Source organism: Cololabis saira, chromosome 1 (assembly GCF_033807715.1).
Source record: "Cololabis saira isolate AMF1-May2022 chromosome 1, fColSai1.1, whole genome shotgun sequence".
Lineage (NCBI taxonomy): Eukaryota > Metazoa > Chordata > Actinopteri > Beloniformes > Belonidae > Cololabis > Cololabis saira.
The window spans coordinates 730,135-746,174 of NC_084587.1; the positions used below are offsets into that span (position 1 = coordinate 730,135).

A 16,040-nucleotide genomic window follows, 5' to 3' on the forward strand; every position below is an offset into this window, starting at 1 on the left:
ACAGTATATAAATTAATGAAATATTGACAATTTATGTAATTATAACTGATAACTTGAATGTTTTCATACCTTTAAACAGATTTAAAGTCAAAAACATGGCACCAGTTATTCTGGTGTTCAACAAAATATTCCTTTTTTGGGCATAAACAAAAAAGTACCAAAAGTTATAACGTAATGATGATCTTTAGACATATGAATCGATTTTTAGGAATTAATATGAGAATCGATTTAGAATCGATTTCTCATATTATCGATTATCTGTGTATTTTAATCCCTTCAATGGCAACATTTCCATGGTATCAGTATATTTTCTTCTTCTGTGGTCCGGTCCGTCCTTGGCGTCCAGCTGCTCCCTCTTTTGTCCGTCCTGATTAGCATTGGCCATCCCAGCGTCCCAGCGTCCCATCTGTCCCTGCAGATGCTCCTTTGTCTGTCCGTCTCCACTCGGGGCTCGGCCCTTTCTGTCCGATTGTCTGCCCGTTTTAAAAGAAGAGAAAGACCCGCCGGGTTTTCTGCACGCGCTCAGTCCGACCCCTGACCCGGATCTGTTCAGTCCGGACGGACGGACGGATGAAGTTCTGGCTGCTGCTCGTCCATCACACCAAACTCTTTATCTGGTTTAATCCCAGTTTACACACTAGATCTGTATCACAACAAACTCTTTATGTGGTTTAATCCCAGTTTACACACTAGATCTGTGTCTGTTGGACCATCAGGCTCAGTATCAGTGAACGGTCTGTTTTCATACATAAGGATGATAAAACATATAAAGAAACAAAACAGTCTGGTAACTTTACTCACAATCAATGCGTTTACATGGGAAGTTTAATTCCTCTTTAATTCAGAATTAAAATTAAATCTGATTTTAAAATGAGTAAAAATGACCATGTAAAAATCATGTATCTTGGTGATCTGAATGGGCTAAAATACACAAAGCAGGATAAATACCTGTTAGGAGTTTTATTAGTGGGATGCAAAAAGGCCCTGACCAGGAAATGGCTTAAGAAGGACAAACCAACAATAAATGAATGGATTGATATAATATATAATATATACGTGATGGAGAGGATCACATTTAGGCTGAGACAACAAATTTAGATTTTTGAAGGAAATTGGTCAAAGTGGCTCTCTTATGTGTCAAGTTTAAGACCTGATTTTGTATAATCAGCAAACCATTAGTAAGGTCATATCTTCCAAATTTAGACGTGTTTTTTTTTTTTTTTTTTTTCTCTCTCTCTCCGCTTCCCAAGTGCATAATCTTTATGTTTTTTAAGTTTGGATGTTGGTGCCCATGCAAAAACAAAGTGGTGGTTTATAAAGACACATGCTGTTCAAGTAGGAGTGGGTATGGTGTGTATCTATGTGAATATGTGACTATATGGGTCAGAGACGTATAAGGCCTTTGAGTAGCCAATTTTTAAAATACTTAAAATAAGGATATTTTTGCCAAACATTTGAAATGTAGTGTACACATACATGTATGTGAAAACTTCAAACAAAGGTATTTTAGTGTTTTTAAACCTTTAAACCGTCATTTGGGGGGACCATTTATCTCAAAATTAATAGATTTCCATAACAAAATGTATATTTTAATAAGTATCAGTAATTAAATTAACTGTTCAAGAAAGATAGACACATTTTTCCTTTCATTTTTTGAAAACCATTTTTAAATACATTCTATCCATAATGGCAGTGTCACCCTCTTACTTACTCTAAAATTCATAAAACTGATTTAAAATGTGTACAAGGTGTATCCACTTATGCATGCTATACCAATCATTTATATTTGAACCAAAACTGATAGACGTTCAATTTTGAATTTGATACAGAATTGCCATTTGTTGGTTACCCCACATGACAGGTGGTCACCCCACATGATGCTTTCAAGTTTAATCAAATATAACAGGCTAACAGTTAGCTATATGATCTAAGCCAGCTACTTCTCACCACATATCACTAACGAATTTACCTTCAAAATATAGATTTGCAAATAAAACTTAATTATTTACAGTTTTAGGGTGGTCACCCCACATGATATCAAAATGTGACGTATACACTGCAGCAGTTAGAAAGAGGATTTATTTGTAAAGGAGAGAGAGACTACTGACCTGCAGGTTGTCTCTCTGGGACCCTCACATGGATCTATAATGTTAACTGGATACAGTGCCCAAAATGGCCGCCCATTCATTTCAATGCATTCTGCTCAGCCAGCGCATGTGCCGAAAAAATCTCGGACTTCCAGGTTTACTTCCGTGTACACGGGCCCATAGAGCATGCGCAGTTGAGTCACCTCCCATGATGCTCTGGGGCAACATCAATGGCACCGACACGGCCGTGACGTCATGGCCAGAAAGAGACTTTTCTTTGACTTTTCTGGCCGTTATAAAACATTTTTGACGGATATAAAGTCCATGACTTAAAAATATAGAATACAAAGATTAGTAATTGCCGGTGATTACAGCTGGAGGTTCCTGTGAACAGTTTTAGAGGACGATCTTTTACTATTGCGGTCTATGGGGAAAAAAGGGATTTTTTTGTTGCAGTACCGCGGCTGGACACTGGGGGAAACCGGCGCGCCTTCTGAGCGCGAGACTGGGGGGCTGGACCCTCATGGAGTAACATCCTCTTTGAGATGATTGTCAATATAAAAGTCCCTCAATTGTATTTTTTTCATGGTCACCCCAGATGATAATTCAGACAATGAACATATTCGGACAAGATTAGTTTGTGTATTATGATTGAAATGTGTGTACAAATGTTCCATAACTTTGTCAATAAATCTAAAACAAGTTTGAAAGTATGCCCAATAGGGCAAGCATTATTTTTAAATTGTTTTAATGTGATTTAAAACCAGTTGTCCAAACAGAAGTCAAGGCCGGACGGTCACCCCACATGATGTTTTCACACTTCAGATGGCAGAAAATGACCAATAACCAACATGTTTAAATAAAATAAGAGTGGGCACATGTAGAAGGAACGTATTACACATACATGTTATATTTTTTATTCATTTTTATGTTTATTATTAGGTAAAAAGTTCCATCGGACAGAAAAAGTAAGCGTCACGTCTTTGACCCATATGCGAGTAATATGTGGAAACTGATTGAGCTGTCAAGATAAGTAAGGGTGTGGGTTCATGTGTCTATGTGTGTATACTGTATTTATGCTGATTCTGATGTCTTATTAACACCCAGATCTCCCCCATGTTATATGTGTTGTGCCCAGTTGGCGCATGTATGTTGTTTTGTTTAAAAAGAAAAATGAATAAAAAGTAAATTACAAAAAAAAAAAAAAATGACCATGTAAACACCTAATTCCGAATGAAAATGACCACAATTAAACTTAATTCCGAAGTAAGTAAATGGTAAATGGCTTACACTTATATAGCATTTCCAGACAACCGGGACCAACCGGGGGATTCAGTGTCTTGCCCAAGGACACTTTGGTGGACACAGGAGGAACTAGGGATCGAACCACTGACCTTCAGGTTCATGGAGGAACGCTCTACCAACTGAGACACCTTCCCCACGTGGCTGGTTTATTCTGATTTTAAATCTGAATAGAATAATTCCCAGATCATGTATCCACTCATTCCTCTTTAAATGAATCCCGGTCTTTCTTTCTGCTCGTTCCCTCCCCGTCTGTCTCCATGATCTTATATTCCACTGGGTGGGTTTTCCTAACAAAGTTTCAAGATGCAGCAGCAGTAAACGCTGGTCAAGAGCAGAGAGCATTTATTTAAGAAATAGAAATCATTAAAAGAACAGATGGAAACAGGAAACATCAAAATGGTGAGCTTTACAAAGTTGTAGCGGCTAAGTTAGTTTTTCTCCCGGTAGTTTAACTTCCGGTCCCCCCCCTATCCAATCAGAACCTTCCCAACCCCCAGACCTGGAGAGGAATTGGAGAAAGATCATCAAACGTGTTTCCATGGAAACCTCCATTCAGAATTACTATTTCCATGTAAACTCCAAGGAAAATAGTTTAATTCTGAATTATTTAATTCCGAATTAAAAACCATCATGTAACCGTGGCCCTTCAGTATCTCGCCAGCGTTGCTCTGCTCTTTTCATCTCCTCTGTTTCTGTGTGTGATGTTTCTCTGGTTGTGATGTAAGGGACTCATGGCGACCTCCACCTACTGCAAAGCCCTCTGGGAAATGAGCGGAGCCTCTGCAGAGGCTTCCAGTCCAGGAATATTCATCCTGGTGGGCAGGAAAACCACACAAGTGTTACAAGTGTTCCGCCCACAAGCCAGTGGCTCGGGCCGGTACCGACCGCAGTCGTCGTAATAATCCACCGTGATGCGGAAATGCAGCATTACGCTTAGGATTGTGGGAAATATTTCTGGCCTGATGACAAATCTGACTTTAGATGAGGATTTGAAGTTGTTGTTGTAGCTTGGCCTACGTGGCCTACGTCTTCCTTTCTGACGGGCTTCAGAACCGTCCAACGACCTCCACTGGAGTGTTTATCAGTCATTCATTGGTTCTGTTCAGTAAATCCAGAGGAACCGACCTCAGATAAATAAATATTAGCCATAAAGGTGTTTCAAAGACGTCTCCGACCCGGGGAACCAATGCGTTCCCAGATGTTACACGGTTAAAATCGTTGTTTTAGTCTGAAAACACGGAGTAGACTTGTAGTCAAGGCCACATGAAACCAAGACAGACAAAGACAAGACGAGACCAAGACCTAGACCAAGACCAGAGAGTACTAAGACCAGGACCAGTTCAGTTCCAGTCCAGACCCAGTTCTGTCCTGATCCTGCGTGATTGTATTCCATCATCCTGGTTCTAGTTTCCATATGAGCTTGTTTTCAACTGCAGCTCAATAACAGAGAAGTGGATGATGATGTTGAATCACTACAAATGTTTCCATCAGCTGAGATCAGATCTGTGTGGCGACTGCACTACTGCTGTTTCTTGCCGCGACGCCGTTGCCGCGACGCCGTTGCCGCGACGCCGTTGCCGCGACGCCGTTGCCCCGACGCCGTTGCCCCGACGCCGTTGCCGCGACGCCGTTGCCGCGACGCCGTTGCCGCGACGCCGTTGCCGCGACGCCGTTGCCGCGACGCCGTTGCCCCGACGCCGTTGCCCCGACGCCGTTGCCGCGACGCCGTTGCCGCGACGCCGTTGCCGCGACGCCGTGGCTGTGACGCCGTTGCCGGGACGCCGTTGCCGCGACGCCGTCGTGAACCTTCGGACTTCTCCGTCACTCCATTTCTCCGCGGTGCTAAACCCCCCAGAGCGCTAGTTGAGACTTTGATTAGCTTCCGTTTTTTTTCGGTCACAGTGAATCAAAGAGAAAAGGACAACTATTGTGCAAAAAAACAAAACAGCCCAAAAAAATCAAATCAAATAATTGCTATGTACTGCACTCTTTAATTTTCAAAACATTCCACAGATTAATCCCATAAACTGAAACACGTCTATGTTTGACCTCCGTTCTGTTCTTTGTTTTTGTTTCCTCTCAGTTCATACACACTTAGTCTTCTTGTGTTTGGACCTTTGTCTTGTTCAGATGTAAAACTTCTGATTAGATTTAAATGTTGATTTAAACCCTCAGCATCAGTAATCTGTGAGATCTGAGCGTCACTTGTGTTGACGGGATGGAGAACAAAGCAGAATGTTTCTAACGTGCGTGAAGCGTCTCGTCATAACGGGCCCTGTGTGTCCGCGGCCGCTGACATCAGGACCGGGCCTGTGGTGAATGCTGGCTTGTTTTCTGTCCTGGTTCTCCTACACGGGTTCCAGCGGCTCCGCGGCCGCAGCCCCCCCCCCACCCATGACCACCACGGCCCCATGACCATCTCACTCCCACCCCAGGGTGCTGGTGAATGTGAGCTCTGTCCGGCGCCGAGGCGGCGTGGGCGGGTCGTAGCGGGTCGTAGCGGTGGACGGGTCGAGGCCTCTGCATAAACACGGCTGTTGACTTGGAAATTAAAAACCACAATGACATTTATGTTGTAAACTAGAGTTCTCATAAATTACTACTTTATTCTCGTAATATTACGACTTTATCCTCGTAATATTACACTTTATCCTCGTAATATTACGACTTTATTCTCGTAATATTACGACTTTATTCTCGTAATATTACGACTTTATTCTCGTAATATTAAGACTTTATTCTCGTAATATTAAGACTTTATTCTCGTAATATTACAAATGTATTCTCGTAATATTACGACTTTATTCTCATATGACTTAATTCTCGTAATTTTTACGACTTTATTTTCGTAATTTCCCATTTTTTTGTCTTAGTTTGGCCCAAATACTCCGTCGTACATTACAAATTTTGGTATTTTTTTGTTTACGTCCAAAAAAGAATGGACACAAGAATAACTGGTGCTAACTGGTGAATAACTGGTGCCATGTTTTTCGAATCGATTCTTGACATTTGAATGGATCCCCAGGCCTGTTGTAAACGTCATAAACCGTCTGTCTGCAGGTGAGGAACCAGCGCTGAGGGAGGCGTTGTGACGGCGTTGTGACGGCGTTGTGACGGCGTTGTGACGGCGTTGTGACGGCGGCGCGGGTCCAAACTCGTCCTCCATCGTCCCGGAGAAACCGCTCAGATGTTCTCACTGGGTCAGGAGAACATCTCAGCCCCCCCCACGTCCACCAAGGGGCCGGTCAAGTACGGGGAGCTGATCGTTCTGGGGTAAGAGGATCGTTCTGGGGTGAGGGGGATCGTTCTGGGGTGAGGGGGATCGTTCTGGGGTGAGGGGGATCGTTCTGGGGTGAGAGGATCGTTCTGGGGTGAGGGGGATCGTTCTGGGGTGAGAGGATCGTTCTGGGGTGAGGGGGATCGTTCTGGGGTGAGAGGGATCGTTCTGGGGTGAGAGGATCGTTCTGGGGTAAGGGGGATCCCGGTTCCAACCCCGGCGGGTTCAGAGTTTTTACTGGAGCAGCATGTCTTGGGTCTTCAGGTCTCCCTCTGTTATTTTAATAAGTGAACAATGCTGCTAACAGATGAGTTATTGTACTTTCACATGAATAAATCATAAATAATCCTGCGGTCGTGGAGGCGCCGCCTGGTTAAAAAAAGAAAACGCGTCTCAGCACATTTATGGTTTTGCAGAGGCCCGGAGAATAGACCTGCAGGTCCTCCACCAACCACTAGGGTCTGGGTCTGGATCTTGATCCAGGTCTGGATCTGGTTCTGACCCGTGTGTCTCCTCAGGTGCAACGGTTCGATGCCCGCCGGCTGCAAGGGTAGGAGGAAAAGCCGCTTCGCTCTGAGTCGCAGGAACAAGCCCAACGGAGTGAAACCCAGCACTGTTCACACCAGCTGCACCCCGCAGGCCGCCAAGGTGAGAGAAACCCCCCAGGTTTCCTCCTGACTCAGACGTCTGACTCCAACCCCCCAACCAATCGGTGTCCTGTAGTGTGATGACATCACAGCCCGACTCAGCCGCTTAGAACCTCGGCAGAGTACAAACAGAAAAGTAACTACTCGGCTACACGCCTCCACCTGTAGTGGAGAAGCAAAGCAAAAGCAAAACAGGGGCGAGTCGAGGAGAGTCGGGCTGAGTAGGTGCTGGTGGAATAGCTCCATAATTGAAGTTTCTCTCTGTGTCCAGGCCGTCAGCAACAAGGATCAGCACAGCATCTCCTTCACTCTCTCACGGGGCCAGACGGTGGTGGTGGAGTACAAGCATGACGGAAACACCGACATGTTCCAGGTAGGTGGCCCCGCCCACACCTTTCCATCCATCATCCATCCATCCATCCACTTCCCAGGTCCGCGCTTGCTCTAGGCAACCAATGCTAGCGACTGTGACGGCCGGTGTCCTGCCGATCCTTGCTACCCGCCGAGAAATGCTACTTTGTGGTTCTGCGCACAGTGGATTTTTACAAACCCAGTGAGTTTTGTTTTTCGGGGGGGGGGGGTGACATCCACTGCTAACCCAGGAAGCAGGAACACATGGAGACACACGTCGAGCACTAGGTGTCCTTGTCAAATGTATTTAATAAATGTTGAATGTGCAGTGTCTATTTTGCTGTTAAAACCGTGAGGCGGGGAGTGCCGGGCCACGCGGGACAATGCCCCCCACGACCCGGACCCCCCGCCCCTTCTCCTATGTGCGTATGAATCGTGTAGGGGGGGAAGGAGGGGGGAGCGGAGGCCGAAGCCAGGAGGCAGGACCAGCAGAGTCGGCCCTGGAAAGACGCCCACGCTCCCCCACCGGCCATCCAGTGGACGGGGGCCGGCCCGCCGGGCCAGAGCCCTACCGTACCTCCACGGGCGCCCCCGGCGCCGCCGGAGCCCCCAGACGGAGGGGGAAACAGTCCTACATCCCCCCATTCATTCTGACAACATAAGACATAGACACCTGGGAATGGTCCTCCCATAGACCCCCACGGCCCCACTCTGTCCCAAACTATCTAATTCTAACTCTTACTGCTCACTTGCAAAGAGCAAATTTATGTCGTATTAATCATCACAGTTCGCTACACAAGCAGCAACTTTACACTCAAGTGCAAACTCTTCTTCTCCGGACATATTTACGCCAGACTAACCCTGCACACAGCGTGTAGCGACTGCGCCCTCTGCTGGTAAGAGTGAGACACGACGTACTGCCAGATAACACTGCATTTTCCAACAAATAAACCAACCTCTTACCTTAACAGAAAACACTCAGAAAATATCACATGAGCTGGACTAAATGAAGTGTAAATTAAACATGTAAATAATATACATGTAGGTATATCATCCTACTGATGGCTCTGTGTGCCATCTATCCATCCATCCATCATCCATCCATCATCCATCCATCCATCAATCCATCCATCAGGATCATTATGTACCGGATCAAACGAAGGAAGTCTTGGCATCTGTTGAGGTTGTTGCCCCCGTGACCCGGTTCCAGCTAACCGATGGATGGATGGATGTTTTAACATTTTAACAAACCATTTTAACAAACTCTCTCTATCTGTACAACCACAGATCGGGCGCTCCACGGAGACTCCCATCGACTTCGTGGTGACAGATACAGTTCCCGGTGGGCAGGGCCACCCCGGGGGGCAGGGCCACCCCGGGGGCCCACCCGACCCCCAGATAGGCCAGAGCACCATCTCCCGCTTCGCCTGCCGCATCATCTGCCAGAGGAGCCCGCCGTACTCGGCAGGGATCTACGCGGCGGGATTCGACTCGTCCAAGAACATCTTCCTCGGGGTACGATGTCCCCAGGACCTGGACCTGGTCTTGGTCCTGGTCCTGGACCTGGTCCTAGAGGTTCTTCAGTGTGGAGGTGCTTGAATTAAACGGTGACCTCTTGCAGGAGAAGGCGGCTAAGTGGCGTCTGCAGGACGGCCAGATGGACGGCCTGACCACAAACGGTGTCCTGGTGATGCACCCGCGCCCGGGCTTCAGCCAGGGCTCCAAACCCGGCCTGTGGAGGGAGATCTCCGTCTGCGGCAGCGTCTTCACGCTGCGGGAGACCAGGTCGGCCCAGCAGCGCGGCAAGCTGGTGGGTGACTTCTGTCTTATTTATTTAGATATTTAAATGTATTTATTATTATTATCCACTGGGAAATGTGAAGAGGTTGCCAGGTCAAGGGTCGTCGGGGGAAGAGCGAACGTTGTGGGGGGGAAAGGGGAGCGTTGTCGGGGTAAGGGAAGTGTTCGTGGAGCCAGGGGCCGGAGGGGATCCCGTTTGGGAACCACAGGATTTCATTTGTGCTTTTTGCAGATGACGTCCTGTCGGCTTCATCGGACCGGAACCTTCAGCATGTGCTGGGGGGGTTTGAAGCCGAGTGCAACGCCTTTGTATTTCCAGTGGACAATGTCAATACCTTTGGTATTTCCAGTGGACAATGCCAATACCTTTGGTATTTCCAGTGGACAATGCCAATACCTTTGGTATTTCCAGTGGACAATGGCAATACCTTTGGTATTTCCAGTAGACAATGTCAATACCTTTGGTATTTCCAGTGGACAATGCCAATACCTTTGGTATTTCCAGTGGACAATGCCAATACCTTTGGTATTTCCAGTGGACAATGCCAATACCTTTGGTATTTCCAGTGGACAATGCCAATACCTTTGGTATTTCCAGTGGACAATGCCAATACCTTTGGTATTTCCAGTGGACAATGCCAATACCTTTTGGTATTTCCACTAGACAATGCCAATACCTTTGGTATTTCCACTAGACAATGCCAATACCTTTGGTATTTCCACTGGACAATGCCAATACTTTTTGGTATTTCCACTGGACAATGCCAATACTTTTTGGTATTTCCACTGGACAATGCCAATACTTTTGGTCTTTCCACTGGACAATGCCAATAGCTTTGGTATTTCCAGTGGACAATGCCAATAGCTTTGGTATTTCCAGTGGACAATGCCAATACCTTTGGTATTTCCAGTGGACAATGCCAATACCTTTGGTATTTCCAGTGGACAATGCCAATACCTTTGGTATTTCCAGTGGACAATGCCAATACCTTTGGTATTTCCAGTAGACAATGCCAATACCTTTGGTATTTCCAGTAGACAATGCCAATACCTTTGGTATTTCCAGTAGACAATGCCAATACCTTTGGTATTTCCAGTGGACAATGCCAATACCTTTGGTATTTCCAGTGGACAATGCAAATACTTTTTTTTTTTTTTTTTGGAACTTAATTTTTATTTAGTTTTCAACAACAATACACCACATACATGTTCTACTTTCTTTTTCCTTTTTTCAGCTGCATACAACATCTGTACACATTATACTTAAGTATTAAGCAAATAAAACAAGAGAAAAACAACAACATAATTATTCACTCCAAAATATACGTATATAATAACAAACCCATAAATTAAAAAAAAAAAGAAAAAATAGTAAAGTCAATAATAATAATTCTCCACTCCAAGGCACAACGGTGTGTATAGAAAAGCAGGCACCATATTTACTCTAGGAAAAATTGGCATGTGTAATAAATCTGTGTACAGAGGGAATACAGTAAGAATTAGGCAGGTGGGCCGAGCAACATTGGGCAATAGACCTCACTGTATTAATAAAGCCATTACAGGGCTCCACCGCTTAATGAAGGTGGATTTTTGGAGCCTTAATGAGTAGGTGATTTGCTCCATTTGATAGAGATCCCACACTTTTTGGATCCATATATTGTATGTGGGAGGGTCTGGTTTCAGCCATCTGATAGTTATGCACTTCAAGGCTGCTGTAAATAGAATACTTAAAAGGTATTTCTTGGCCCTCCCGTCCAGGCTTTTGGGTATTACTCCCAGCAGTGCCACTGTGGGGTCTTGTGGAATATCCTGTAGAAAAACCTCTTTGAGGGCATCAAATACCTCTCTCCAGAATACATTTAACTTAGGGCATAGCCAGAATATATGGGTGTGATTGGCAATGTGTGTCCCACAATTCCTCCAGCACGAGCTAGGATGTGTCGGGCCCATTTTGGATACTATTTCTGGCGTTCTGAAGAATCTAGTAATTATTTTCCATTTAAATTCCCTCCATGTATTTGAATTTGTGACCAGGTGAGCCTCAGTGCACACCTCCTTCCAGGTGTCCTGTGATATGACCATGTTCGTTTCTGCTTCCCATCTCTGCTTAATCTGTAGTGAGTTATGTAAATTCATAGACAAGAATATATGATATAATTTACTAATTATTTTCTTGTCTCCGTTTCCCATTTGTATTTCCATCAGGAACTCCTCTATGGGGGTAGGTTTTACGAATTTGCCCCATTCCTTGTGTGTTGTCAGGAAAGTTCTCAGCTGCAAATATCTAAAGAAATCTGTCCTGGGGAGACCAAAGTCATCTTTTAGCTGTTCAAATGTCTTAAGATGGTTGCCATTGAATAATTGATGCAGATAAATCAGTCTATGATCTGACCATTTTCTAAAGCCGACATCCAAATTATTAGGCGTAAAGGTCTTCATAAATCCAATGCTCGTTAATGACGAAATTAGTTTCGGTAGTCCAAAAGCTGACCGTATTTTATTCCAAATTTTAAGAGTGGTCTTAGTCCAGTCTGCCTGTTCTTTTATGGGAACATCTAGAAAAGGTAGGATTTGAAGGGGCTCTGGGCACATATTTTCTTCAATATTAAGCCAACGTGTGTATGTGCCGTTTTGAATCCACACTATCAAAGGCTTCATTTGTGCAGCCCAAAAATAATATTTTAAATTTGGAAGTTTAAGACCACCGTCTGACTTAGATAGCTGTAAAGTTTTAAGTCTAATTCTAGGGCGCTTTTTTTGCCATATGAATGTCGAAATCAATTTGTCCAAATTATCAAAAGTAGATTTTGGAATTTCTATAGGTAACATCTGAAATAGATAAAGTAGTCTCGGCAGAACATTCATACGAATACTTTCAATACGACCCAGTAAAGAAAGAGGGAGCATAGACCACCGTTCCAGATCACTACTAATGCACCGAATTATTTTACTATAATTAGAATCATATAGATTCTGTAGAGATGGGGGAATGTGTATACCAAGGTATTTAATACCTTCTTTAGGCCATTTAAAGCCACTTTGAAGTTTCACACTTTGTGGAATTCTGCCATTTATATCCATAGCCTCTGTTTTATCCACATTTACCTTGTATCCTGAGTAATACCCATACTTAGAAATAAGCCCCTTTAAATGTGGTAGTGTCAATATAGGTTCTGTCAAATATAATATTACATCATCTGCATAGAGTGATAATTTATGCTCTTCTTTATTTATTACAATTCCTTTTATATTATCATCATCTCTAATTAGCTGAGCAAGCGGTTCGATACTAATAGCAAATAGCAAAGGTGATAGAGAGCAGCCTTGTCTGCATCCGCGTTCCAATTTAAACCTTCCTGATCTATAACCATTGACTCTGACAGCAGCCTGTGGAGATGAGTAGAGTGTTTGTATCCAATTTATGAAGTTAGGGCCAAACCCTAACCGTTTTAATGTCTGAAATAAATATTGCCATGATACACGGTCAAAAGCTTTCTGAGCATCTAGGGATATAATCATTGATTCTGACTCCTTATCTTTTTGATGAGATATTATGTTTAGTAAACGGCGTACATTATCTCCATAGTATCTTCCAGTGATAAATCCAGTCTGGTCAGGATGAATAATCTGAGTGATTATCTGACTAACTCGTCTAGCTAGGATTGCTGTTAGTATTCGCAGATCCCCGTTCAGCAGTGATATTGGTCTGTAGGACTGGCATTCAGTGGGATCTTTACCCTCTTTATGTATCACCACTATAGTTGCCTCCACCCAAGATGGTGCCACAGTTTTTGATTCAAATGCATGGTGATATGCTTTTAATAACAGGGGAGACAACAGATCTTTAAATGTTTTGTAGAATTCATTAATATATCCATCTGGGCCTGGGCTTTTATTGTTTTTGAGTGTTGATATCACCTGCTTAATCTCCCATTCCTGAATTGGTTCATCTAGCTCCTTAGCTGTTGATTCTGTCAATTCGGCTAATTTTATGCATTTTAGAAAATCTGCGAGTTGTGCATCATCGGTACAAGCAAATACTTTTTTGAGGGAAATTTGGGGTATTGTGTACCAGTCAATGAGGTCCCAAAAAATAACTATCAAATGTAAAGTTTTTGAAAGTTGAGGTTTGGGGGGTTTCACTGGGTCTGGGGAGTCTAGGGAAAGGTGAAAGGTAAGTGTCGCCAGGTCAAGGGTCGTCGGGGGAAGGGCGAGCATCAGAAGTGTAGAAACTGGACGGGAGGTGAAACGGAACATCTGGGTTTAAATATCAAACTCAGGTTCTGGTGGTGACCCGCCTCACTCTCGTCCGATCTGTCTCTCCAGGTGGAGTCGGAGTCCAACGAGCTGCTGGACGGCTCCCTCATCGACCTGTGCGGCGCCACCCTGCTGTGGCGCACGGCGGCGGGGCTGGCATGCACGCCCACGGCCAAGCACCTGGAGGCGCTGCGGCGGGAGCTGAACGCGGGGCGGCCTCAGTGCCCCGTGGGCCTCAATACACTGGCCTTCCCCAGCCTGAGCCGCAAGGACGTCCCGGACGAGAGGCAGCCCTGGGCCTACCTGCGCTGCGGCCACGTGCACGGCTACCACGCCTGGGGCGGCCGCCGCCACCCCGAGGTGCAGGCCGACCAGCACCAGCGGGAGTGCCCCATGTGCCGGGCCAGCGGGCCCTACGTGCCGCTGTGGCTGGGCTGCGAGCCGGCGCTGTACGTGGACGCCGAGCCGCCCACGCACGCCTTCGCGCCCTGCGGACACGTCTGCTCCGAGGAGACGGCGGCGTTCTGGAGCCGCATCCCGCTGCCGCACGGAACCCACGCCTTCCACGCCGCCTGCCCCTTCTGCATCCGGCCGCTGGGCGGGCCGGCCGGCGGGGTCCGCCTCATCTTCCAGAGCCCGCTGGACTAGCATCAGTAGAAGCAGGACCGCCTAGCTAAGACGAGCTAAGACGGTTCAACTCCCTCCAAACAAGTGCATTTACTGAGTCGACTGCTGCTCTCGAAACAGCGTTTCACTCCGGCGGCAGCGAAAGGAAGTCCCGTCCTCCGGGAGGAAGTAGGAAAAAGCTGTGATCTCGATCGATTTGCCTTAAAACCTTTACTTTTTATTTATTCTCTGGCTTTTGTTAATCCGCGTCGTGCAGCGTTTCCTGGCGCGCTGCTAGGAATTGTGGGTAACTCCTAACACAGCCGTCACTTCTGGACCTTTTTTCTCGGGAAAACACTGAAATTTTGTGTGAAAAGTGTTTAAAAAAACAGGTCGTAGCTGCGAAACCGCTGTCCTGCTGTGACTTGAAACATCTGGAAACATCTGGAAACACAAAGAAACGCTAAAGACGTTTAAAACCAGCAAATTATTTAAGCAATATTCCTGAGCTGCAGCTCCGGTCCAACCGGTTTCCCGAAGCAGGAAAAAGTTGTGATCTCGATTGATTTGCCTTAAAACCTTTACTTTTTATTTATTCTCCGGCTTCTGTTAATCCGTTTAACAGCGGCGTTGCGCTGCGTTTCCTGAGGCGCTGCTAGGAATTGTGGGTAACTTCTAACAACGGCCGTCTTTTCTGGACCTTTTTCTCGGGAAAACACTGGAATTTTGAGGGAAAAGTGTTAAAAAAACAGGTCGTAGCTGCGAAACCACTGTCCTGCTGTGACTTGAAACATCTGGAAACAAAGAAATACTAAAGACGTTTAAAACCAGCAATATTAAATTATTTAAGCAATATTCCTGAGCTGCAGCTCCGGTCCGTCCGGTCTCGCGAGTTTCAGCAAGACGTTTGTTCTCAATGTTAATTTAAAACTTTAATCTTTTTTTACTTGTATTAATCTTCCAGAACCTGCAGCTCGGACCCGAGCAGGTTCCCAGAACCGTTAATTTTGTTGTTTTTCCTTCTGTGTTCCCGGCGGCTGCACGCCGGTTTGTTTTGTACCGGCTGGAAGCCACAAAAATACAAATAAAAATAAAAAGACACTGCTTACATTTGTCGCCGTCTGGTTCCTCGTGAGCACCTTTTGATGAAGTTAAATCATTTTATTTTCATTTATTTATTTATTTTTATTTATCATTTTATCAGACCAGAGATTGTTTTGATTCAATTAAATTAAATTTGATCTATATAACGTCTTTAAAATCTTTAAATGGTACAATCAATTCGCAGATTTAGTTAAACAGAAGCTTGACATTTACTTAAAAAAGAAAGAAATAAAAATAATAGAATACAAGTAGTGGGATGATCACAGGGCGCTGCAGGTGGAAGCAGCAGTGGGATGATCAGAGGGGGCTGCAGGTGGAAGCAGCAGTGGGATGATCAGAGGGGGGCTGCAGGTGGAAGCAGCAGTGGGATGATCAGAGGGGGGCTGCAGGTGGAAGCAGCAGTGGGATGATCAGAGGGGGGGGCTGCAGGTGGAAGCAGCAGTGGGATGATCAGAGGGGGGGGGCTGCAGGTGGAAGCAGCAGTGGGATGATCAGAGGGGGGGGCTGCAGGTGGAAGCAGCAGTGGGATGATCAGAGGGGGGGCTGCAGGTGGAAGCAGCAGTGGGATGATCAGAGGGGGGGCTGCAGGTGGAAGCAGCAGTGGGA

General features: G+C 45.4%; 1 protein-coding gene across 1 annotated transcript; it reads left to right on the top strand.

Moving 5' to 3' along the window:
- The first annotated feature begins 6,480 nt into the window (after nucleotides 1-6,480).
- LOC133450230 (E3 ubiquitin-protein ligase pellino homolog 1-like) lies at nucleotides 6,481-14,515 on the top strand. Its single transcript, XM_061728825.1, has 6 exons — nucleotides 6,481-6,665; nucleotides 7,188-7,317; nucleotides 7,588-7,689; nucleotides 8,955-9,182; nucleotides 9,289-9,477; nucleotides 13,794-14,515. The coding sequence occupies exons 1-6, from the start codon at nucleotides 6,580-6,582 to the stop codon at nucleotides 14,370-14,372; spliced, it is 1,314 nt and encodes a 437-aa protein (XP_061584809.1). The 5' UTR covers nucleotides 6,481-6,579; the 3' UTR covers nucleotides 14,373-14,515.
- The last annotated feature ends 1,525 nt before the right edge of the window (nucleotides 14,516-16,040 follow it).

Coding starts and splice junctions, on each gene's coding strand:
- LOC133450230 (XM_061728825.1), top strand. CDS start 6,580: ATGTTCTCACTGGGTCAGGAGAACATCTCAGCCCCCCCCACGTCCACC. Junction 7,318..7,587: donor GCACCCCGCAGGCCGCCAAG/GTGAGAGAAACC, acceptor CTCTGTGTCCAG/GCCGTCAGCAACAAGGATCA. Junction 9,183..9,288: donor CCAAGAACATCTTCCTCGGG/GTACGATGTCCC, acceptor GACCTCTTGCAG/GAGAAGGCGGCTAAGTGGCG.